General features: G+C 37.1%; 1 protein-coding gene across 1 annotated transcript in view; it reads left to right on the forward strand.

Moving 5' to 3' along the window:
* The window catches only part of ADAMTSL1 (ADAMTS like 1), a 380,207-nt gene that overhangs the window by 126,423 nt on the left and 227,610 nt on the right, over window positions 1-26,174 (forward strand). The window contains 3 exon segments of the mRNA XM_038552482.1: window positions 13,320-13,394; window positions 16,689-16,846; window positions 22,315-22,426. Coding sequence (XP_038408410.1) covers window positions 13,320-13,394; window positions 16,689-16,846; window positions 22,315-22,426 — 345 coding nt within the window.

The following is a 26,174-nucleotide window of genomic DNA, read 5'->3' on the forward strand; positions in this document are numbered from 1 at the left end:
GAGACACAGGCAGAGGGAGAAGCAGACTCCATGCACCGGGAGCCCGACGTGGGATTCGATCCCGGGTCTCCAGGATCGCGCCCTGGGCCAAAGGCAGGCGCTAAACCACTGCGACACCCAGGGATCCCCTGGACAGTGATTATATGAAGCCATTTATTAACTTAGGTCTTACTCTGTATACTAGCACAATAAATATATGCTTCCTCTGTAATATGTGCTGGGAAATTTGCATGATCATATCATTTTATCCTTATAACAATCTTATTGCAAAGCATTGTTTATCCTTATGTTATGAATAAGATAACTGAAGCTTAGTCAGATTATGTGACTTGCTCATAGTCACACAACTATAAGATAGTAGAGTCAAGATTCAAGCCCAGAGTCCAATTCCAGAGCCTAAGCACTTACTCATTTCTCTGGCCTGTCCCACAACCCTGCTGATTATTTTCACGGTGGGACACTTTAAAGCAATTAGATGGATTAAGACAAGTTACTTCAGATTTCTGCCCAGCTGGGTCTTGCTTGGGTAGATTGCACATGTTCTGGTGATACCTAAGATAACCACGCAGTCACACAGCGATCCAGATCATTTTACAAAACACTATCCTTTGTGACAATCACTGCTCTGGGTGCTGCATCAGAAAAAAAAAAAATCGAAATAAGGCAACTCTTGTACTCAAAGACATACATTTTTAGAATAATTTGACCTTGCTTGGCATACTGTCTCCAGATTTTGCCCCTACCCAGAATCCTTAATAGATTTGACTGAATGTCTTTGCACATGGTTCCCCTAGCTTGGGAACTGAGAATAATATCTTTTACTGAATGTGGCTTTGTTCTCCCTCTTTGTTGACTAGCTGGAAAAAAACAATTGACATTTGGCAGAGTCTGTGGCTTTAAATGGGCTTGTAGGTCAAGAAGAAAGGCAGTATACACTAAAGAAACATTCCCAGAAGTTAGGAAAAGGCAGTTTGTTCAAAGGCAGTTTGTCCAAAGCCAGTTCTTGGGAAGAAGAGGTAGTAGCAAGAAAGACTAGGGACTTTTAAACACAAGAAACATTGGAGGTACCAGCTTTAGTGAACTCTACATTCTAACACCCCTGCTGGCAGTGAAAAATGTGAATTAGGGGGTGGGGGAAAGTCTGGCAGAGAGAATGAAGGATGAGGTAAGTTAGACATTGATATAGTACATTCAGGTGAGATTTTTTTTTCTTTCATGTGTTGGTAGCTTCTTCTATAAGATGAAAAATTTAAAAATTTGGAAGATGAAAAATAGAGGATAGAGGCACAATTGTTTTGTAAATTTCTGAAGTCACAGTAAGATATTTGGGGAGGAAGTTACATTTAAAAAGACACTTTTGTAGAACACTAAGAAATCCTGGAAGAGCTAAAATCTGGCTAATTATTATTATTTTTTAAAGATTTTATTTATTTATTCATGAGAGATACAGAGAGAGAGGCAGAGACATTGGCAAAAGGAGAAGCAGGCTCCCCACAAGGAGCCTGATGCAGGACTCGATCCCGGATCCCAGGATTAGAACCTGAGCCGAAGGCATCGGATGCTCAACCACTGAGCCACCCAGGTGTCCCAAATCTTGCTAATTATTTGTCATGTAATTGATCAATGCTCATTATCTAGGAATCTAGGAATTTCTGCTAGGCACAGAAAAAAGAGATGACTGCTTTTGTGTAGCAACTGCTATATAGCAGGCTTAGGGATAGGGAATCCTCCCTCCTTTCGCACTCATGCCCTCTGCCTGAACAGTCTGCCTGGATAAATATTCCTCTTACCCTCCTGTTAGGGAGTCATCAGGGACCCTGGGGCTTGACTCCCTGGAACAATGTGGAGAAGCTCTGAAAGAACAAACTGAAGCAAATTAAGAGCCATAAGTCATCCCCAGATCTGCAAATAGATATTTCAATGAAAAGTGCTCTATTCAAGACAGAGAATAGGTTAATTATATCATACACAACCTGATGATTATCCATAATGACAAAATGCAATTGATTCATTTACCTTAGCACTGATGATGCCTCATGACAAAATGATTTATATCAACAAAGCCCAACATATGCATGCACCTCACCACAATCTATAGCAGATGCTGAACAAACTGCCTCGTTTATGTTTTCTCCACCCCAGAAGAACCTTCCACCCTATATTTACAGACTGCGGGGTGACCCACAGGCAGGGAAGATTAGACTGCTCTGCGGGGCCCAGTGTGCTGGCCAGGTGAGCAGTTCTCCACCCGTGAAGGCCTGGAGGAGTGGTGCCAGGTCTCTCTCCTGCGCTCTGCCAAAAGGCACTGCAAGCCAGCCACATGCTCTTTTCAAACTCCTAGCAGTCGGATTCCCCACATTGAACTCATTTTCTTCTGAACTTATATCCAATACTTTTTTTTTTTAATGTTATCAAGCCTTGGGGGAACAAAGAGAAAACAGAAGAGTGGAGAAAGACCATGGTGGGAAGTGCCAGAAGGAAAACGAGAAGTAGGAGGAACTTATCCAAGGGCTGCCATTTGCTGGCAAATAATAAAGAAACCATCTTTGTATCAAAAGACAGAGTAATTGCCTAATACAAATACAGACAAGAAAGAGAGCTAGATCAAGGCACATTTTTCTCCCTTTTTAAAGGAAAATGCTGTCCACTGATAGCATTCAATCTTTCCACTTTTCCTAGTCACTTTTTTCAACTTCCTGCCCCCCCCAAAAAAAGAATAAATTTAACTAACATTAACTTTTGATTCTTGAAATCAAAGGCTCACTTTCTTGCAAATTATATTGGCTTGTACCCTATTACATATTTTCCAAGTATATGCAATATACTTATAACTAGAGCCAGTCTATTTGCTATCAATTTAATGTCTCCAGCTTTGCAAACCTGTCGTATGAATTTGTGTGTTTTGAAATCACCTGGATATCCCAAAATTCCTGAGGGGCAGACAGCAAAAAGCAGACAAAACAAAAAACTAAATAAAATGTATTGTCTGTCATATGGTGGTAAGAGTCTTAAAAAAAAAATAAAGCAGGGAAGAAGAACAGGAGATAGGGCTGGGCTGCCAATTAAGTGTTACAGGGAGTTGAAATACTAGATAGGTTAGTAAGAAGAGCACACACTGATAAAGTGGCATCTGTACCAGGTTTTAATGTCACCATGCAAAAGTCAAGGGAAAGAGAATTCTAGTCATAGAGAAAGTCAAGAACAAAGGCCTTACTTAGGTAAATGCATTCTTGACATATTTCTTGAAGTGCAAAGAAGCTGATGTGACTTAAAGTAAGTTTAAAAAATCCTACAGGAGATGATGAAGGCAGGAGGATTGAAAGGTGGCATGAAGAATGCCACAGATATTGTAGGCTTTTGTAAGGATTTTGGCCTTTAGTCAGAATGAGATGAGAAGTCACAGGAGGATTTTGAGCGGTGGAATGACTTGATTTTTTTTTTTTTCAAAAGGATTGCTCTATCTATTGTGTTGAGAATAGACTATAATTGATCTAGCTATGGAAGTACAAAAGCAATCAGGAGGCTGTTACAGTAAGCCAGCCTTGGAATGATGATGGCTTGGACCATGAGGGAGGTGGAGGTGCTAAGGAGTGATTTGATCTGAATTTACTGCATTTCTTTGACTCTAAGACCTCACTGATTGAAAGATGTGCCATTATTTTATGCCCAACTATGAAAGAAAGAAAACCTGCTATAGAAATTAAGAAACTATGACACAATGCCTCCTGACCACTTAGGGTTTTTACATGATAGTTAAAAGATCTACTTTAAAGGTAGATTTTTTTTTAAAACCATGTATTATACATACAAAGAACCTGAAATAAATCAATAAATTGGCAAATAAAATTCAAATAAACTTTTTCTCCAACTTCTTTTTAATAATTTTGGACTGAATTTTCACATGGCATGGTGGTACCTGTAATACACTATTTGAAAATGAATCTGCAAAAGAAATAAAATCCACTGGTACTGGACTCTTAAAAAAAAAAGCAGCTATATTGAAGTATAAATGACCCACAATAAACTGGATATTTAAAGTTTTTAACTTGTTTACATATCACATACACCTGTGAAACCAAACATACCCATTATCCCAAAAGTTTTCTTGTGCCCCTTATAATCCTTACTTCTGCTCTCCTGGCCCTGTGTTCTGGCAACCACTGGTCTTTTTGTCACTATAGATTTGATTGCATTTTCTAGAACTTTACATAAATGGAATTACACAATATAAACTATTGTCCAAATAGCTTCTTTCATTCACCGTAATTGAGATTCATTAATATTGTAGCATGCATCAATAGTTTATTTTATTTTATTGCTGTATGGTAATTCTGGTGTATGGACATACCACAGTTTGTTTATCTATTCACCTGTTGACAGGCATATGGGTTGTTTTCACTTGGGAGGTCTTATAAATAAAGCCGCTATGAACATTCATGTTCACATTTTTATATGGGCATATGCTTTCATATCTCTTGGGTAAATTCCTGGGTAGCTAAATAGCTAGGTCATATGGTAGATATATATTTGGCATTTTAAGAAACTGCTAGACTTTCTTCCAGAGTAGCTCACTATTTTGCATTTCTACCAGCAATGTGTAAGAGTTTCATTTGCTCCACATTCTTGGCATCATTTAATATTGTTAGTATTTTTTATTTTAGCCATTCTAATTGGTTCATATTAATATCCCATCATTGTTTTAATTTGCATTTTCCTGATGACTAATGATGTTGACTGTCTTTTCATGTTCTATTAGTTTCCAGTTGCTGCTGTATCAGATTACCATAAATTTAGTGTCTCAAAGCTATACATTTATTATTTTATGGTTCTGGAGAGTCAGAAGTCTGAAATGGGTCTGGCTAAAATAAAATTACAATGTTAAGCAGGGATATGTTCCTTCTGGAAGTTCTAGAGGCTAATTCATTTTCTTTGATTTTGCCTTTCTAGCTTCTGTTATGTTATCTATGTTCCTTGTTATCTTCAGAGCCTGCCCTGTAAAATCTTTAAATCTCCTACTCCAATCTCCTCTTCTGCCTCTCTCTCTCTCTCAGTTTGAAGAACCCTTGTGAAAAAATAAATAAGAAAGAAAGAAAGAAAGAAAGAAAGAAAGAAAGAAAGAAAGAAAGAAAGGAAAGAAAGAAAGAAAGAAAGAAAGAAAGAAAGAAAGAAAGAAAGAAAGAAAGAAAGAAAGAAAAAGAAAGAAAGAAAGAACCCTTGTGATTACATTGGGCCCATTCAGATAATCCAAGATAATCTCTTTATTTTAAAGTCAGCTGATTATCGTCTTAATTTCATCAGTAATCTTAATTCCCCCTTTCCATGTAACATAACATACTCATAGGCTCTGGGAATTAGGACATGGTTATCTTTGACTGAACGAGGGGGTAAAATTATGCTGCCGACTACAGAAGTGCTTATTTCTTCTTTCATGTGGTATGGGTTCAGGACACCTGGTACTGGGTGGCTCAGCAGTTCAGTGTCTGCCTTCCGCTCAGGGCATGATACTGGGATCCAGGATCAAGTCCCACATCAGGCTCCCTGTGAGGAGCCTGCTTCTTCTCCCTCTGCCTGTGTCTCTACCTCTGTCTCTCATGAATAAATAAATAAATCTTTTAATAAAATGATGTCATGTGGGTTCAAGTCCTTTGCCCAGTTTTTAAATGGGTTTGGTTTCCATTTAATTTTGAGAATTCTTTATGAGTTCTGGGTACAAGTCCTTTGTCAGATGTGTGATTTGAAAATATTTTCTCTCCATAGATACCTCCCCCCCCCAAAAAAAAACGGCTTAATATCAGCTTTCACAGAGCAAAACTTTTAATTTTTTTAAAGATTTTATTTATTTATTCATGAGAAACACAGAGAGAAAGGCAGAGACATAGGCAGAGGGAGAAGCAGGCTCCATGCAGTGAGCCCAAAGTGGGACTAGATTCTGGAACTCCGGGATCACACCCTAAGCCAAAGGCAGACACTCAACTGCTGAGCCACCCGGGTGTCCCAAAATTTTTGATTTTGATGTAGACTAGTCACCATTCTTTTCTTACTAGGACTATGCCTTTAACATTGTATGTAAGAATTCCTTGCCTAATTACAGGTCACCAATTTTCTCTGATATTTTCTTCTAAAAGTTTTACATTTTAGCTTTACTATCAATGACCTATTTTCAGTTAATTTATGGTAAGTTAAATCTTGGTACTATTATATATATATATATATATATATAGTTTAATTTGGGAAATTATCAGGATGTCTAACTTTTCCAACCCCATTTGTTACAAAGATGTCTTTTTCTCTCTTGAATTGCCTTTAAAACTATGTGAAGGGGGGATTCCTGGGTGGCTCAGCGGTTTAGCACCTGCCTTTGGCCCAGGGTGCAATCCTGGAGTCCTGGGATCGAGTCCCACATTGGGCTCCCTGCATGGAGCCTGATTCTCCCTCTGCCTGTGTCTCTGCCTCTCTCTCTCTCTCTCTCTCTTTCATGAATAAATAAATAAATAAATACTTTAAAAATAAATAAATAAAATAAAACTATGTGAAAAGCCTACTGGCCCTTTGTGTATGGGTCTCTTGGACTCTATTCTGATCTATGTGTCAGTCCTTCACCAAAACCACATTCTCTTGGTCATTATAGCTTTAAAGGAATTCTTAAAATCAAGTAATGTGATCCCTCCAAATCTACCCTTCTTCTCAAACTCATTTGGCTATTCTATAATAGTTTATTTGCTTTCCATGTAAATTTTTCAATCTGCTTGTCCATATCTATAAAAAATCTTGCTGAAATTGTGATTTATAATTTTGTTAATTCTATAGATATGTGGGAAATTGACATTTTTACAATGTTAAGTCACTTAACCTATGAGCACTGCATGATTATCCATTTCTTTGGGTCTTCTCTCATTCCTTTTCTAGGCCTTTTTGTATTTTAGTTAAATTTTTACCTCTTTATTTTCTTGTCATATTGCATTGGCATTTTATTTTTTATTTTAATTTTCAACTGTACATTGCTAATTTATTTTTATGTGTTTGCTCTATATTTTGCAAACTTGCTAACTCACTAGTTCTGAGAGTTTTTGGATTTCCTACATAAACTATCATCTTGTTTTACAAATAAGGATGGTTTTACTTCTTCCTTTTCATATTGTAAACCACTTATTTATTTTTATGGCCCATTCCACTGGCAAGGTTGTCCAATATGATGTTGAATAGAAGAGGCAAGAGTGGGTATCCTTATTTCATTTCCAATCTTAAGAGAAAAAGCATTCAATTTCTCACCTTTGAGGATGAAGTTAGGTGTAGGTTTTTTTGAAAATGCCTTTTATTACATTAAGGAAGTCCTTTTTTATTCCTAATGTACTGAGAGTTATAATGACTTGATACTGAATTTTGTCATGCTTTTTATGCCTAAGGTGATACAATCATATGGTTTTTCTTCCTTAGACTTTTATGTGATGGATAACATTAATGATTTTCAAATAAAGAACCAGCCTTCCCTTCCTTGGTTATAGTGTATTAATTCTTTATATAGATTACTGGATTTGAATTACCAGTGTTTTGTTTGAGGGTTTTTTTCCATCTGCATTCATGAGAGATAGTTGTCTGAAGGATACTTTTTTTATACCATCTTTGTCTAGTTTTGGTAGCAGTGTAATGCTGACCTCATACAATGAGTTGGGAAATGATTTCTCTTCTGTTTTTTTTTAAAAGACTGCATATAGATTGTTATTTCTTCTTTAAATGCTTGGTAGCATTCACCATTAAAATTCTCTGGGCCTGAAAATTTGTGTGTATGTGTACTTAAGTTTTTGAACATAGAGTAAAGTTGTAGTAAATATTTTAATGTCTATCCTGTGTTTTGACTGATTGGATTTTTCTCTGCAGCATGGGCTGTAATTTTTTTGGCTTCTTTGCATCCCTAGTAATTTCTGACCTGATTCCAGATATTACAAATTTTATCTTGTTGGATACTAGATATTTTTGTATTCCTGTAAATGTTTTTGAGTTTTGTTCTAGAGGCAATAAAGTTACTTGGAATAAATTTGATCCTTTTGGGTCTTAAAATTTAGTTGGCAAGACCAAAGCCATGTCTGGCTGGTGCTAATTATCCCCTGCTACTGAGGCAAGACCCTTCTACTGCTCAGTGTCCCAAAATTATAAAGTTTTCTAGGATGGCTGGTGGGGTAAGATAGTAATTCCAAGCCCTATATGCATGCCATGTAGTCATTTCTACAATTCTTTTGTGTGGTTATTTCCCCAGCCTCAGCAAGTTTCTTTATATGCATGTCCTGATTAGCATGGGTATGCTGCTGGATACCCAAAGAGAATAATGTTTTTAATTATATAGTAGCATATATTATTAGCATGCCACATAAATATTTTTTTATGTAATGTAAATATTTTTCCCAGTTTTGTTGAGAAGTGATTGATATACATCACTGTATAAGTTTGAGGTGTACAATGTGATGGGAGAATGCTCTTAAATCTCTAGAGTTGTTTCTCTGTGTATCCCCTTTTCTCTCTGGTAATCTGCCATTCAAACTCTAGCCACCTTGATCTTCTTGGATTCTTAGCTTGGTCTCCTCAACTCAGGGAATCCTCCAGGCTTGGAGTTCTCACCTCCTGAGAGGCGGCTGGGAAAGTCTTTCAAAGTAGGAAGTCAGGACAATGCTAAGGCTCACCTACCTTGTTTCTTGATTCTCCGAGATTGCTGCCCTTTTTACCTGATATTCAGTGTCTCAAAAGCCATGTGTTGTGTTGTGTGTGTGTGTGTGTGTGTGTGTGTGTGTGTGTGTTTTAGTAGCTTTCTGACGTTTTGGTGATTTCTAAGCAGATAATTAAGTCTGGGCACTTATTCCATCTTGTCAGGCACCAGAAGTCTTGATGCTGGGCTCTTAACTCAGGTTTGCAGCTGCATACAGAGAGCCAGCTTTTGATTCCTACTTTGGCAATGTTATAAGCACTGTGGGGATTCTCATTTCCCTACAACCCCCATAGCTATTTAGTTCCAAGAGGCTAAATAAGTGTGTTCCACTATTTTCTTAGAATTTTCTTCCCAGCTTCTGACACCCATTTTGCAAGTTTGATACTGGTTGTTTTGGTGTGTGCAGGCAAAGATAATTATGGCAGGATTACTGCCTCGGTGAGAAAGAATATCATGCACTATTGATTGTGGGATGCATTCTGATTTCACATACATTGAAATGTAAGAGATTGTTCCTCTTAGAATCCATGAAATATGGTATTTTGACTCCTGTGGCAATAGGACTTTCTAACTGATTAGATATATGAAGTCAAGGATGACTCTAAAGTTTTTGGCCTGAATAACTGTAAGGATGAAGTTCCTAACAGTCAGGAAAAATCCATCTTGTTTCACCCAACAGTCAGGAAAGATCCATCTTGTTTTACCTGTCTGACAGTCAGGAATGTCCTCCAGTGTGTAATTACTGATAACCTCAGGGAGGATAGTGAAGGGCTCAAATGCTTAGCTTCACCTTATTTCATTGGTTATATTCTAAGACTAATAAAGTTGGCATGAAGATAAAAAATATACCACTGAAACCTCCTCAAGATTAGCAGACTACTATTTTATGTACTACTATTTTTATGTGTAGCCAACCACATTAATGAGGACTCTTTTGTTTTAAAAACTTTGAGTTTCTTTTATAGACTTAGATGGAAGACTCCTTAAAAACATAAACATCAACAGGTCTAAAAATAAGGCAAACTTGGATACCAGAATAGGAAATCCTCAGAAATTATCATTATCACCTTTCTCTGATACAGCAGTGAATGACACGGAGAAGTCCACATATGATGATATTGAAAAATAAATCTAAAACTTTTAATAGAAAGCTGTGGAATACACATATAGCTGTAGATTTTTTGATGAAATATTTTAGGTACAATCTTTAGAACAATTTTCTTGAGAAAGGGCATTTGTAACCAACCCACATTTGTGAAATGACAGCATTTATGATTTCCATGGAAAGTTTATAAATTTAATTGAGAAAGAGGTTATTATCTGATCTCTGAAGCAGGTCTTTCAGAATTGCTGATTAATAACCTAGAAATATGTCCTGAAGATTGGCATTATGATTTCCTCAAAAAGCCAGAATAGATGAGGCCAGATATATTTGATCATAGAGCAGTGTGCCTTTGTGGAATGGAGCACCCAGAGGAAGGCAGGGCACAGTGAGAGACAGTGTACCCATCTGTCCCACCAACCAAACCTATAGAATTAATCACCAAGGAGGCAGGTGATAAAGCCTGCTTACACATTCTCAAATGTCTTAAACACCATCCTGTGTTCACTACTATAATAGATGCCAAATAGAAGAATCTCCTAGCCCATCCCTAATTATTGAGAATTTATCCCCAAATGAGACCATACATATCCAACTCAGAATGGATTTTTATCAAGTAGAATATGAAATTAGTTTTTTCTTATCTTTTTTTGGTCAAATTAAGGTCACCATTTCTAAAATTATATTTTGAGATGTATCATCTGGTATTAACAGATGATATATATTTTAAAAAATTCTCTGGGTTAACACTTTGGGGGAATACACTGGATAAAATCAAATGAAATGAGGTTCTTTGGTTCAGGGCTTCTAAGAAACCAGTGTGCTTTATGAGTTTTCATGGACATAGCATGTGATATTTTAACACAGATTTTATCTTAGGTCTCTTCTTCTTGGACCATTTTGTGGGGCTGCTGCTTTGCTTGTCTTTCTTGTCACTGAATCTCTGGTACCTAGGATGGGGCCTGACACTAGGAGACACTCAAAAAATATTTGTGGAATGAATTTGCAGACTGCCAGTTGTCCATCAGCCCTTTACAGAACCATAGAACAGACCAAGACTCTCCATACCTCTTGTGCCATGTGCTGCTGACTCTTCAAGTTTGTACCAGCTTGAGTTGCTCCCTATTTCTCTTTGACCAGAGCAGGTGCAGAGGAGCATCAGGAGGCATTCCATTTTTGCCTAATCTACTGTCTCCATCTTAGCTTCTTCCCCTAACACCTTTCTGGATTTCTCCCCATCTTCCTTGGTGAGCATTCAAAGGTTAATGCATCAGCCAGAAGCTAGGGTTAATGCCCCAGCATGTGGAATGTGAGTAGCTTCTCAACAGAACAAGAGGGAGGCCGCCTGAGTAGTGTGTGGGTCAGAAGTCTGCCGCTGAGCATTGCAGAGCCAAACAGAAAGCTTCCCCTTTACTTGCACTTTATTTGACCTGTGGATAAACAAAGACTTTCTATTTCCAGAAATCCCATTGTCTTAACTGCTTTGAGTTTCTTTTGTAAACTTAAAAATCCATGTCTTTATGCAAGACATTTAAAACTCAATGGGCCCAGTCTGAACATTTTTTTGTTCCTTTTTCTATATTCCCCTTACATGCTTTGTGTTTGTATTCCACAAACTCTTGGCTATCTGAAATTCAGCCTTTTCTTCAACAATGTATGACATCAAAAATGGCTAGAAGGTTGTAGTGTGAGTAGAATATTCAACATTGTAAAGAACCTGATAAATGTAACTTCTTTAGGGAAAGAATTGAGAGCATATGATTCTTCTTTCTCATTCAACTGGCTGTGTGCTGGGGCCTTGGAGGGTTTAAAATTATAGTAAAAATAAACAGTCTCTCAGTTCCTGTCCTTAAGGAGATTTGCAAGAGAGGGACAAAAGTGATATTTACAAAATGCCTCCTGTGTTCCAGGCTATACATCTATATATTGACACCAATATCTATATCTTTTTATTGCAATATTATGAGGTAAGTGTGGTTTTTCCCTGGCTTACAAATGAGGAAACTAAGGATCAGAGAGGTTAGGGAACTTCTGAGATTCATTTATTGAAATCAGATTCTCCTAAAGACAAGATGGTGTTAAGTTTCAAAACACCAGGTATCTTTTAGGATTACTCTTACTGAAACTAAATTTATCCAATGAGAGTATGGTAATATATAATATCCTAAAAATACGTGTGAAACAAAGAATCCCACAGAGCTGCTGACTATACTGGTGAATTTTAAAAATACCTGCTTTTTCCCTTGTCTTCTGAAATGCCCTCTTCTTTTTTGACCATACGCTACTCATTATACTTCTCAAAGCCTACATTTTGTCATCATCAAATGGGGATAGTAGCATCCTCTTTGCCTATGTCACAAGTTTTGGGTGAAAGCTAATCTTTAGCTTAAAGATTTATATTTTATGTCTGTAGTATTTAAACTCCAAAAGGCAATGACAAATCAGTGAAATGTCAGAACAATGAATCTGAACTTTTAGACTATTTCTTTGTATTGATGTGCTCAAACTACTACATACACATTTGTTGCAAGCTACCTCCTGTATCAATCACTAAGGTAGAACTCTGTCCAAAGAAATCCCAGGGACTTAGAATAGAATGAATTCTGATTGAGTTCTCTTTATTTTTCTTCATCCCCATTATTTTTCTATTTCATTTTTTAAATTTAAATTCAATTGAATTTAAATGGTATAATTTAGAAAGTGAAACTTCAGTGGCATGTAAATGAGAGTTATTGCTGTCAGAGATGTCACAAGGGAGAATGCCTGTGATATGTTTGCAATGCATAGAAAATATCCTTAATTAAAAAAAAAAAAGTAGGCTTGAGGACTGCTTCCAATGAATTAAGGTTCAGTTTGCAAGGAGGATAAAAGTAATCCATTTCTAAATTATCCGTGATTCACCCCCAAAATAATTTTTTTTTTAATTTTCAAGCAAAGAGAGTATGGGGTGAGGGGAAGGTTCCTAACCATTCTGGAGGCACTTGCTATATATAGTATTAGACGTAGATAGAGTAAAGGATATTAAAGAACTGGGAGGCGTGATATCTGCCCTTGAGAGATTTAACAAATGCAAACAAACATATTTTCTCCTATTCTTATTTGTTCTTCTAATCCAAGATGGTTGCTTTGCTAGAAAGAAATTTAGATTTTGATATAATATAGTCATCCTTTGAGCATTAGAGTTTATTTTCATTTTGTAACCTGGAGAAATTTGGCAAGGTGAAACCAGGTTTTAAAATCAGAAATGGAATCTTGAAATTTCATTTCTCAATATATCAAAATTTATATACATTTTTAAGAGGCCAGATCCCCCAGAAGTTAACTAGTGACCACCTTCACTGGCATGCTTTATTCTGAGGAAAATGGACATTTTGATTCCCAAATATCAGCATTCCTATTTCAGATGCTTAAGAGAAGATTGTCATTTGAGGAAGTCTAGAAGTCAGTGCCTTTACATAGGAACCAATCAATAATTTTGTATCAAATTATGTGATTTTAAGATACCGCCTTGTTTCTTTCTAGTGGATGATACTGTGGTTGCTATTCCCTATGGAAGTAGACATATTCGCCTTGTCTTAAAAGGACCTGATCACTTGTGTGAGTAAACTCAGTTGTTTTCCTTTGGGTATTGGGAATTTTAGTCATTATTATTTTTTGTTCCCAGAAGAGATTCAAATACAGAAGTGCAAATCTTTTTACTCTGTCATAGCATGATATTTTGAGTGCTTCTGTTTATCTTTTGGCTGCCTGATGAGATAGCAAAAACCTCAGGGTAATTATCTCTAACCACACTCATCCTGAAAAATACAAAATAGATGCTCCCAATAGGTTTTTCATGAGTTAAGCATATGTTTATGCTTTTGTGTCTATTATTTCTCATTCTCTCTCTTCATCCTCTCCAATAATCTGTCTTTTTCTTGCTTTGCATCTCTTTTTTTCTTTCTTCCTTCCAGCCTTCCCTCCCTGTCCTTCATTCTTTCTTTCTTCCTATTCTTTTATTGCATTATTTTATCAATTCAGTGGAGCACAGAAGCACCAAACAACCTTAACCATGGATTTAAAGAAAACCATGGCGGTATAATTAAACATCCCATGTATTAAAGACAATACAAAGCCCTTATATATTGAAAATTCGGTTAAGGATTAAAACCCTAATATCTCAGGGTTAAGGATTGAAACCCCAAAGATCAAATGGGAGCATGGCCCCACTAGAATTTAGAAAGAATTGATATCTTCAGTCATGCCAAGGCTGTAGTACACAGCCACATCTTTCCTTTTTTATTTTTAGCATTTAGTATTGTTTAGATGTAGACCTGTAAATTACCAGCAGAAAATTATAGGCTGTAAACCAGGGAAGGGGTATAAGAGGATACATTGTATTTTCTACAAAATTCAGTTCCACTGAAAGAGTTCATTTCAGCTGATCCCTTGAGCATTTCGGATCTCCTCCACTGTGACTGTTCCTGGATTCCTAAAGAACCATCTATCATCTTCTGTTCTTTCTCTCCTCCCACACACATGCCTATGAAACCAATTTAGGTAGCAAGCATTATCTTTTGGCAATTGGATTATAAATGAAATAGTTCCAGAAAGACAAACAAGAGGAAGATAAATTGGAGCCTGTGAAAGTTCAGATAGCCTGCTATAGTCTTTCTAAAAATAAAAATAAATACGTTTCATGGGAGAGGCGGGATTTGAGGGGTCATGTGAAAGAAAGGAATAAGTAAGGTACAGTTCAGGCAAAGCCAGAAGATGCTGGTAAGGCACCTTATATGGATCCAAGTTCTTTTCTAACCCTAAACAACCCCCCAAAATATAGTGTTCACATGTCAAGGGATGATGTATGTGTGTACACTATCACTACTCAAATGATTTGCTTTTCCCCTGGAGGATTAGACAGAGGTAACTGCTCATATAACAACCCTACTCAAAAACAGTATTTTTCTGAGCAGTGACAGGCCTGCTCAGAATAAAACATCCAGGCAGAGATCAGGGTACTGACTCCTCATTGCAGAAGAAGGAACCCAAAGGAATAGATTGAAGAAGAATTGATTTTTATAAATGTCTGAGTCTCCTAGTTTTCCTAATTATGTGATCACAAAGAGGCTAAAGAATGAGCCTCATTTTGGTTTAATTGTCCCAAGAATTCAATGGATGAAGTGGCAGATGATATTTATCAATGATGGAAAGCAAAATGGAACTTGCTTTTTTTTTTTTTTCACAACAGACATACTGTTGACAACATATATGTAGCTTAGGAACTTTTGGTTTTGTTTGTGTATGTGGAATACAATGTAATATATAATATGAAATTAATATGTGAATAAAATGACATCCTGTTTCTCTTGCCATCCTTTCCACTTAACTCCCAGAAGCTGGTCTGATATGGGACTAACCTGAAATGTTTAGGGCCAAACCAGAACAAGACCAGTCTGGTCCAGCTGCAGCTTATCTTCAATCAGAAGCTATGAGGCTTGGTGACAAAATTGAATCAGATGCTCAGATCAGACTTAGACCCTCAGGATTTTTCCAAAACCAAGTTGGTTTATGTGTTGGGGATATATCTACAAACTAGTACACATACACAGAAGGCAGCTTGAGGAATGAAGGCTAGAAGAAGAAGAGCCCATGCTGTTGACTTTCCCCTGATGACAACTGCTGTGGTTTCCTTCCAGTTCTCCCTTATGAGCCTTATGTCCTTCTGTGAGGAGCTCTGGACTCAGGGCCAGGGGGATGGAGCCTGACCCATTCCAGAAAAAAGTCCACACAGACTTCGTCTGAGGGTCGTGGCCATTTCATTGGACACTAATATGCTTCACCTGTTGGTATTCCAACCTGGAGTAGACAACACTTAGAATAACTTAGTATGGGTGCTTGAGTACCTCCAGAGGTCCTAAAATTGTCCCAGAACCCCAATTTGTAAAATGTGGTAAAGGAGAGTGATTCAGATTGAATGTGGGATAGGAGACCCAGAGCCTCACCTGGCACTCTGTCCTTCTGCTAAAGAACCACTGCAAAACTAAGGGTGCTTATGCAAGTTTTAGAAGCCATTAGACCTAGTCTATCTCTCTTCCAACTGTGGGGAGTTATTCTAAATGGTTTCTCAATCACATGAGAATTTTATCTGCTCTGAGATACACGACATAATTACCATCACCTCCTGCTTGCTATGATTTCCTATAACAAAAGATGTTTCATCGCCTTTGTCATTGGCCAAATTGAGATCAGAATGCTCCAGGAATCAAGAAGTTCTTCTTTCTCTCTTAAGCACTTACAAAATATCATATATGTACATAATACTGTATTAGGTACCCTGCAAGATTTTAAAAGAGAGATAAAAAGAAGTGACTTCCTTGTCCTCGTTACTATCATTTCTTCATTGAGAGCCACAGACACACAGTAAGAAGCCAGATAGTACAAATACACACAAGGTAATGCATGAATATAAAGTCACACTGCTGAGGGAAAATGGAGAAGCACCCTGGATCTGACAGATCAAAAAGAAAACTAGAGAGTATTCTATTCTAGGTGGAGAGCCATAGAGGCTGAAATCAATAAGATAGATATTGGAGATAGTTTAGTTAAAGGAATAGGATTATGGGAAAGTGGGATACCCAAATGAGGCCATCAGGGAGTCGAAGATTTTTTGACCAGGAGCCTTGAATGCTTGGCTAATGAGTTTTAAAATAATTTCATGGGCAACATATACTCTTTGTGATCCAGAGGTGCCCATAAATTTTGTTTATATCACAATTTCAACTGTGTCAACAGTATAAAGGACGATACTTCTCCCTTACACAGCTGTAGACCGTTTTATGAAATGTGCTTGTATGTGGGCTTTGGTAGCCCTGGGAACATCTTTCTCTCCTTTACATGTGTTTGGTTGTGTAGATCTGGAAACCAAAACTCTGCAGGGAGCTAAAGGTGAAAACACTCTCAGCTCGACAGGAACCTTTCTTGTGGACAATTCTAGTGTGGACTTCCAGAAATTTCCAGACAAAGAGATACTGAGAATGACTGGACCCCTCACAGCAGATTTCATTGTCAAGGTAAGTGCCTTTGGGTACCTTGTTTTCGAGCCATATCCAAACTGTCACTTATGATCTCCTGGAGAGAGAGAGAGAGAGAGACTGAGACTTAGGGGTTGGGCATAGATTTGGAAATGTTTAATTCAAGGATGTTGAGGTACATCCTGGACTTTTCAAGAACATATGATATTTTTAAGTCCTAAGAAAATCGTTATGTGTGTGTATATATCATTTAATAAAAAGACTCAAAGACTAACACATCATTAGTTGGAGGATATAAATTGTTTTTAAAACAAGTTAAGATATAGTCATTGACCCATATAAGGTGTTCTCAGTCAAAAAGAAAAACAAACGAATGATCCATACACTCGGTTATACTTCTAATTGCAAGTTCTGTTTTCTCTTGTCCTGGCAACAAGACTAAGTTGTTTCCTATCAGAGCTTCCCTGCTCTTCAAGGTAATATAAAACACACTGCTGGAAGCAACATATACATTCTGTAGGAGAAATGTACACACTAGAAGAATGTTTGGGAATCACAATCAAATAAAACATATTTTTTCCTTCAGTAGGTCAGAAGGACCTGAAGGATTTCAGCTGTAAAGCTGTAAAACTTGTAATGTGTCCAGGACTCCATAAATTTTTCATCATGGGACCTGGAGCCAGAGGACATTTGATTTAAGCTAAGACTCAATGACCCCATGGCAGCTGGAAGTAAGAATGCGTATAGGAAAATGGGATCGACAGTGAGGTTGGATGGAAGAAGGGTTCCAGAACACTGTTCTCTGTCTCCATCTGCATGGTAGTTCTTTTTAATCCAGTCCAGATGCCAGCCACATTCATATGAACAAGAAGCTACAAACCAGCAGAGAGAGCTCACAATAGAAATGATGCTATAGGTGGTTAAATCATTTCATTTAAATATGCAAACCAGTACAATACTGAGAGATGTCTTTATTTTTTTAAACCCTTCAAGGGCAGCTGAATAAACCATTTGTATTCATTTCCCTAGAGTTGCAAAGAGTTCCCTAGAGTTGCAACTCTTATACATACTGAATATATAGATTAGAATTCAAGTAATATTATTCACATGTCAGGAGTTGACAGCATTACCAATGCATTTCATACATCTAGCTGCCTTCTGCACATCACCACTTAGATATCCCATACGCACAACCAGCACAATGTATCCCAAACTGGACTTGTCTAGCCTCAGACACCTACAAAATCTTCATTTCCTATCTTGTGGAATAATATGCTATTGACCTGGCCACATCAGAAAGCTTTGATTCACACCGATTTCCTGTACTCCTATTCACCCCTAGATAGTTGTTAAACTTTGTCAGTTCTACCTTCATGCCATCTCAGGGCCATTTTTTATTGTCCCTTCTTGCCTCCACTATCTTAAATTAGGCCTTTGTATTTTTTTCCTGATCATGTGATGTGCATCCTTCCAAGACTGCAGCCCAATGAAAGAAAATGACTTTCTGAGCCACAAGAGGATCTTTTTTCGGTCATGGTCCAGCCTTCACTAGAACTGCCAGCTTAGCTCTACTTTTGAAAGCAGCTAAGGTATAGCTATAGCTATTCAGTTTGTGCCCATTCTAGAACTCTAGAGCATCTAGAACATCATAGAGAAAAGTAACTAATGAGTACCTAAGCACCAAAGTAGTAGAACGGTTGTGATTTCCATTTGCATCAACTAGAGTATTAGGCACAGATAATGTGTTCATATGTTGTTCTGAACAGGCTGGAGCATCATTCTGTGCATCATTCAGCAGCCAAGGAACGTAGGACACCTCCTGACTACCAATCCCATGCCTGCTTGTCTGAGGCAAAAGTTTCTACAACATCAGTGAGAGAAAAGAACAGCTAAGGCTCACAAATTATCCTTTTCCCAATCGAGAAGAAAAAGATTGGCATTTCGTAGTGCATCAACTGGGAGATCACTTTGTGTACTTGATATCTTTTTTTTTAACATTTTTTAAAATTTTTATTTATTTATGATAGTCACACACAGAGAGAGAGAGAGGCAGAGACACAGGCAGAGGGAGAAGCAGGCTCCATGCACCAGGAGCCCGATGTGGGATCTGATCCCGGGTCTCCAGGATCGCGCCCTGGGCCAAAGGCAGGCGCTACTTGATATCTTTCATGCAATTGAAATGCCTCCTTGATTCCTGTGATTTTGCATGGACCTAATGTTCATCCATTACCCACACACACATTTGCCCTGCCCCGTGGCTCTATCATGACAGTGCAATCAGTTGCTATGGAAAGTGACCAGTTTTTGTCTTCTCTTTTCTTTTCAGTGTGAGAAGTCCTTATATTAAATTAGAAACACTGAATCGTTGTAATTATAGGAAGAAAAGCTTGTTTCAGAACATTCTTTTTCCTTATTAACTTAAGGAAGCAAAAATTACATATGCCAGATGTGTTTAGCTCCCTAAAACTAAATTCGAGTGTGTCAAACTGAAGCTTTCAACATACTCTTGAGAACAAGAACCTGATGTCTGAGGATTTAGGGTGTATAAAGCTCCAGCGCTAATGATAACAAAGGTCCCAGGCACCCAGAATTAATAAATCCAGAAACAAGGAACATGGCAGCTCATCTCTGTAAGCAACAAAGGCCATCAAAGTTGAACATCAGGTTGGCTCCTGTATTTTAAACAGTTTTCCTACTTTAAAATGAAAAATTAAGAAGATACAAAGAAGAGCAGTAAAAGGCCTCTACTACAGATAAATACCTTTGTCTTCACAACACTAATACTAACAGAATTACTTGGAATCATGAAAAGAATGGCAGCTTTCAAGCCACTGCAGACCTGAATTCAAATCCCAGCTCTGCTATTCCTTTGCTGTGCAACCCTGAGCAAGTCACTTAATCTCTCTGAGACTTATATCTGTCGTTGTAATGTAAATGTGGGAGATAATACAGAGTAATTCTAAGATTAGATTTCTTAGAAATAACATGTACCCTGCAAACAGTAGAAATGTATTAAGTGCTGGTTGTTGTGGTGATTGTTGGCTGCTATTAAAAGAAGGTGCCTATAGGGAAGAGAGACCCAGGAATATTATCAGTGTAGAAAGAATCAAATGAGATTATGTGGTCAGAAGTTTGGCTACATCATGACTGTTTTTATCTATCTGAAATAACAATATCACTGTTCATTTCTAATCTCTTTTCAAATTTAGGCATACAATCTCAGCATTCACGGTCATTGTACATCAATTTCATTGGATTCTTTAGAGCAATATTCTTTCTAAGCTCCTTTTTTTTCTCTTCAACATAGTATTTACAAACACTTCCTCTTAACACTAAAACTTCTTGACATGCATTCCTTATTCTCAGAGCATAAGGTGCTTTTACCATTAACTTCTAGCAAGCTGAAAATTTGAACTGTTCCATCTTTTTCCTTTTTTAACAGATCAAAAACTAAGCTCAGACACTGTACAGATATTCTAGAACAAAGTTTCTCCAAGGATTTTGATGTTATATCCTCCTCATTTTTTGTTTTTTCCTCCACTTTCCTAGGACTTAGTCTGATTTCAAGGTCCCCAAAAGGGACCTGTGCAAAGGAATCTATCTCTCTAAGCCTAAATAAATCTTCTGGTCTTTTTATTTTTTCATGGAGCTAGTGTTCAAATGAAAGTCTTCTTCTAATACCTTTCCAGCATGGAAACCACACATCCCAAGAGAGCTATAGGCTTTTGTAAGCTTAAAAAAAAAAAAAAAAAAAAAAAACCTTTACAAAGAATGTGATTAATACTACATCCCTGAGCAAGCAATTAGGTATCCTGTATCTGACACATAGGATTGAAAAATATTAATCTGTAGGCTATGCTCCCCTTTTGTGAAAGACACTGTATTGCTTCAGCTGTTTTTGCTTTAAAGTAGGGGATTGTATCACCGTTTATTCTAATTAGGAAAGATCTTGATGTTCCATGGATCAGAATCCCAGCATAATACAAGATATTCTATAGTTCTCTCTCCTTCTTTCTCCTTTTCCAGCTCTTGCAGATTATCTGAGGCACATTTCCAGTATTTTCATCCAAAGTCCAAAACTGGCCTGCAGTTTAACACTTACTCCCTGTGTTCCAGTGCTCCTAGATGTTTAATCCAGTTGTTACACTCAGTAGCAGAAAAATAGGCTGTCTTTAAAAAAAAAAAAAAAATCCGAAGGCCAAATCCATCAGTATATCCTAGGTAGAGGGCAGTTGGGACCACAGTTAGGCTTGAAAATGTTAACAAAAACTTAGACCGAATGATGCGCTGATACTCCCCTACTGTCTTGGAGTAAGAGGTAGCCCTCTTGGTTGTTCATGGAACTTCTGTTAATGTAATAAATAGTCCAAGCCTTGTCCAGTTGTCTCAGTGCTATATGACATGTCATTCTGTCTTTGTGAAATCAAGGCATTGCTCCTGTTTGGGTATTTTCATCTTCTCTTTTAGATTGAGTATGTTTTCACAACCTTGTACTTTTAAGAACTATTAAAGGATTATTGCCTCACTTCCCCTCTCTTAAAACACAAAGGAGTTGTAATTTCCATAAAGACTTGTTGTATTCCAAGTACTTGCTTTTATAGAATAAGTTGGTATTTTTCAAAGTTTGGTACTTGGACTATCAATGTTTGCATTGCTCTTGCATTGCAGGAGCCCAGGAATTTGCATTTTAGCAAGCTTCCAATTGGTAATTCTGCACATTAAAATGTATGAATCACTAAACTGCCAGGAAACACCATGTCTGAGTGGGCAGAGCCATTTAATTCTTTAATTCTTTTTTTCTTAATTGAAGACAGGATCTTTCCTTTTTTGCAGCGTATGCCATTTATAATTTTCTTAGAACCAATTGTCTATTTCTGAACCTACATTTAAAAATCCACATACAGGGGCTCCTCGGTGACTCAGTTGGTTGAGCATCTACCTTCAGCTCAGGTCATGATCCCAGGGTCCTGAGATCCAGCTCCCTGCTGAGCAAGAAGCATGCTTCTTCCTCTCCTTCTCCCTGTCCCTCCCCCTGCTTGTGCTCTCTCTCTCTCTCAATAAATAACTAAAATATAATAAATAAATAATAAAGAAAAAAATCCATATACATATATATAAAAATCCACATAATTTTTCCTATTATATACCAGAGAAGTTAGAAATAAAAGAGGGAAAAGGAGTAAGTGGCCTGGAAAATGATCCTACTAGACTCCTAAGTAAAGACACTGAGATCCCTTCTTCTGTGAGAACAGAACTGAAAAGTGATGGTCATGATGGTGTATGGTTGATGGGGAAGATCAATGATATTTGCTATGCCCATTTTTCTCCCAGGACAGTTCTTCATGCATCTTCTAAAACCATGTATACCACTGTGCATTCTTTCCAAAGTTGCAGGAGACCAAGAAAGCACCTCCCTGTCATACCAGTTTCTCTCTTTGTTTTTTGGTTGTTTTTGTTTTTGTTGTTGTTGTTGTTGTTTTTGAGTTTCTCTCTTTTATCTCCTGCAGATCCACAACTCAGGGCCCGCTGACAGCACAGTCCAGTTCATCTTCTATCAGCCAATCATCCACCGATGGAGGGAGACAGATTTCTTTCCTTGCTCAGCAACCTGTGGAGGAGGTAATGGTGTTCACTTACCCTATGGACTGTTGGCTTCTGTGAAGGAAGACTTAGCTTTTATGAAAGTAGTACCTTCAGCATGGAAGAAATTTAGTGCTGTGATGGGTCAGGTTCTTGATTTTCAAAGGGGCCAAATCTTGAAGCCTTCCTACACCTCAGTCTAGAATCCCCATGAATGTTTTCTGTCTGTTCAGTCTCATTAATGGAAACCGTCTTGACTCTATTCTGTTCCTTTGAGAATAAACTACTCCCACCTGGTTGAAGAGAACTTACCTATTCAGAAGTCAAGTGGAGAGTGTTTGTCAGGCCTATTAAGCATGATGTGTCCAAAAAGAATCAGAAAATAATTTAGTTAAAGGAAATACTTTATTACAAAAAAAAAAAAAAAAAAAAAAAAGCCCCTCCACTGTAAACTTAGTTATTGAGAAGTTCTATCCCATCATCTGAGCAGTAAATGGAAGGCCACGTGACTTCTTTATTCATTAAAACACATCTTTCCTGAAAAGTCACCAAACAAATTCCTATCTCTGCTCCATTACATCGGCAACATGGACAGCAGAACATGGGAAAGATATTTTCCCCCATTTTCTTTAATAATTACAATGGTTACATAATAATTGCTTTAAATAATTTTATAATTTATTTAGCCATATCCCTATGGAAGATTTAGTTCATTTAAACTTTTCTATTATAATGTAATGAATAACTTAATATCTAAGTATTTTTCTCCTTTCAAATTATTTCCTTGGAATAAATTCTCAAGAGTGAGTTTCAGAATTTTTGTGGCTATTGGCATATATTACCAAAATTCTTTCCAGAATGTAATAAGCAGTGTATGAATAGTTCATTGCCAACTGAACCAGTATTTGCAGATTATAAGAATTGTTTAATTTTGCTGATTTAATGAGCATAAAATTGTATGTATGTTCCTTTAAAAACTAGCACATTAAATAAATGCTGGCTTCACCTGCATAGAAGCCTGTTAATTGGATGGTGTTAAATAACTAATCCACATGGTTATTACTAGATTATTTTGACAAGAGAAAAGGAAGATGGCACCTCAAAATGAGACAAATTATCATCTATTAATTTTTTAAACCATAAGAACATATGAAATAATTCATCTTCATCTGCATAACGTGAACAAGCCACTGAAAATGAGATTCTATAGAGTAGTGTTAGATTTTAGCTTAAAAGCAGTTAGTCAAAAATACCTTCAAGTGCTTTTACTTGGTTGTTAAATAACTATTAATTCAACATTTTCAGCATTTCAACAAAATATTGTTTCTATTTGCTGTATCTGTCCTGAAGAGAAAATTACTTTGTTTAAAGATAAAATGCCAATTACTTTGATGTTTCATGAGAATATGTTGCTTTGATACAGCTATTAATGACTAGCATAAGAAATCGTTTCAAAGAAAGAAATCCAAGCAAATAATTACTTTTCTTCTTTTCTTTTAAATGAAAACTGTATTTTGTGAGAAGTAACAATTCAGTATTATGCCCTGTATGCTAGTTTTACATAGAGCTGCTTTTGGAGTATAATTTCAGTAATCTTGATGATGCTTTGCTATATAGTAAGGCAACTAATGTTGGATTCATATATATCCAAACCTTCTCAGCCTTATTTTCCTCACATCTGAGTGAAGAAGTGGAAGCATTAGTGGTCTTCAAATGTTTTGAGCAATCAAACCCTTTCTTTAAAGGAAATCTTACTAGGAAGTCCAGATAAAAGGAGTATTGCTCAGAATAGAGATATGAGCAATGTGGAAACCAGCCTTCCTCCCACTTTGTGGACCACAGTTTGAAAATATTAATGAAAAAATGATCTCTAAGTTCCTCCTTATGTTTCTAGTTCCACATTCAATGGCTTGGCCATTTTGCTAAGTGTGAACAAACAATTGCTATTCCAATTTCTTTGTGAAATGTTTGAAAACACAATTATCTGACCATTTTGGTCATTTATATCATTTTTGTTCTAAACCTTCATTTCACACACTCTTGGATAGCTTGACAACAACCTTTGTAAGCTGACAAATTATGATTTTTAAAAAACATAATCTGTTATATAATTTACTTATCACCTATGCCCACATTAATAAATATTTAATATTTAGTAGTAAATACTACTACTATAGAATTCTGTCCTTGAGTAGAAATTATTGTATGGAGGGCAGCCCCGGTGGCCCAGCTGTTTAGCGCCCAGCGGTTTAGTGCCACCTTCAACCCAGGGCGTGATCCTGGAGACCTGGGGTCGAGTCCCACATCAGGCCCCCTGCATGGAGCCTGCTTCTCCCTCTGCCTGTGTCTCTGACTCTGTGTGTGTGTGTGTGTGTGTGTGTGTGTGTGTGTCTCATGAATAAATAAATAAAATCTAAAAAAAAAAAAAAGAAATTATTTTATGGAAATTATAAATTACAATTTTGAATTATAAAATGATTAGTTTATCATAACATTATCTGCTTTAGAGTATAGTATAATCGAAAAATAAAAGTATATTTACTTATTTAAAATGTCATTTTTCTCTTTGATTTTCTTATAAAATAAAAAACTTAATGGAACATGTGTTCTTACCTCTTAGTTTCCATGCTTTTCATCTTTACAGTAAAATTGTTAAAAGGTCTTTTTTTAGGTCTTTAATGAACAATTAACTTTTGCGGGTGGTCTGAGAACACAGCCTCAAGCCAGGAAATCTGGTTTATAAGCCTCCTTCTGATTTCCTAAAACCTTTTGCAAGTCTTTTAATTACTCTAACTCTAACTTTCTAACCATATCTAGCAATAGCAATATTCAACCACCTGCCAGGGAGAATGTATTTTGGAAGTTGGTTAGGGTTAGAATGATATAAAAGCCAAAGTTAAAATAAAAAAATTCTCAATGTGCATTTATTTTTCACACTAAGAATCTCTGTCTTCATCACCACCTCACCAAAAATGCACAGGACAGGAAAGGCAGATGGGAAAGATACAACACATTATGAGTGGGACTTGGTCCTCAGCAATGCTATTTTTTAAAAGAACTCTCTAAACAGTGGAAATGTGTGCACAGAAACTAAAAAATATCGGCTAGAGACTTAAGGAGCAATGACAAAGGATGTTAGGTGAAGCAGAAATTGAACATTAGAGGAGTGTTGTTGTTGTTGTTGTTGTTGTTGTTCTGGAGGGATCCTTAGTGGCTACTGTTAGGATCTTCATTCTCCATTTACTCAGCCTAACCAACTCAGGTTTAATTTAGACAAAAATAATGTTCCTAGGCAGCTGGCAAGACCTGATCTTATGCTGCATTCCATTGTCCCCCATTCATCCAGGGGAGCAGTATTAGGGTTTAGTTCATTTTATTGATTGATTTGGGAGTTTATTTGCCCTAGATACAAGGGAGGCAATTTTACATCCTTGCATGAGATGGTTGGCAAATAAATACTGATCATCTTTTTTGGATACAGAAATCGGAGTTATACTTTTAGGTTATACAAAGCAAATTAATAAGAATAGTACTTACAGCACAGTCTTAGTCACCCAGCTCTGCCATTCTGTGGTTCAAACCTTATAGTATAATTTAATTATTAAAATATGAGTGGAGGGGATCCCTGGGTGGCTCAGCAGTTAAGCGCCTGCCTTCGGCCCAGGGTGTGATCCTGGAGTCCCGGGATGGAGTCCCATGTCAGGCTTCCTGCATGGAGCCTGCTTCTCCCTCTGCCTGTGTCTCTGCCTCTCTCTCTCTCTCTCTGCTTCTCTCTGTGTGTCTCTCA

Source organism: Canis lupus, chromosome 11, assembly GCF_011100685.1.
Source record: "Canis lupus familiaris isolate Mischka breed German Shepherd chromosome 11, alternate assembly UU_Cfam_GSD_1.0, whole genome shotgun sequence".
Lineage (NCBI taxonomy): Eukaryota > Metazoa > Chordata > Mammalia > Carnivora > Canidae > Canis > Canis lupus.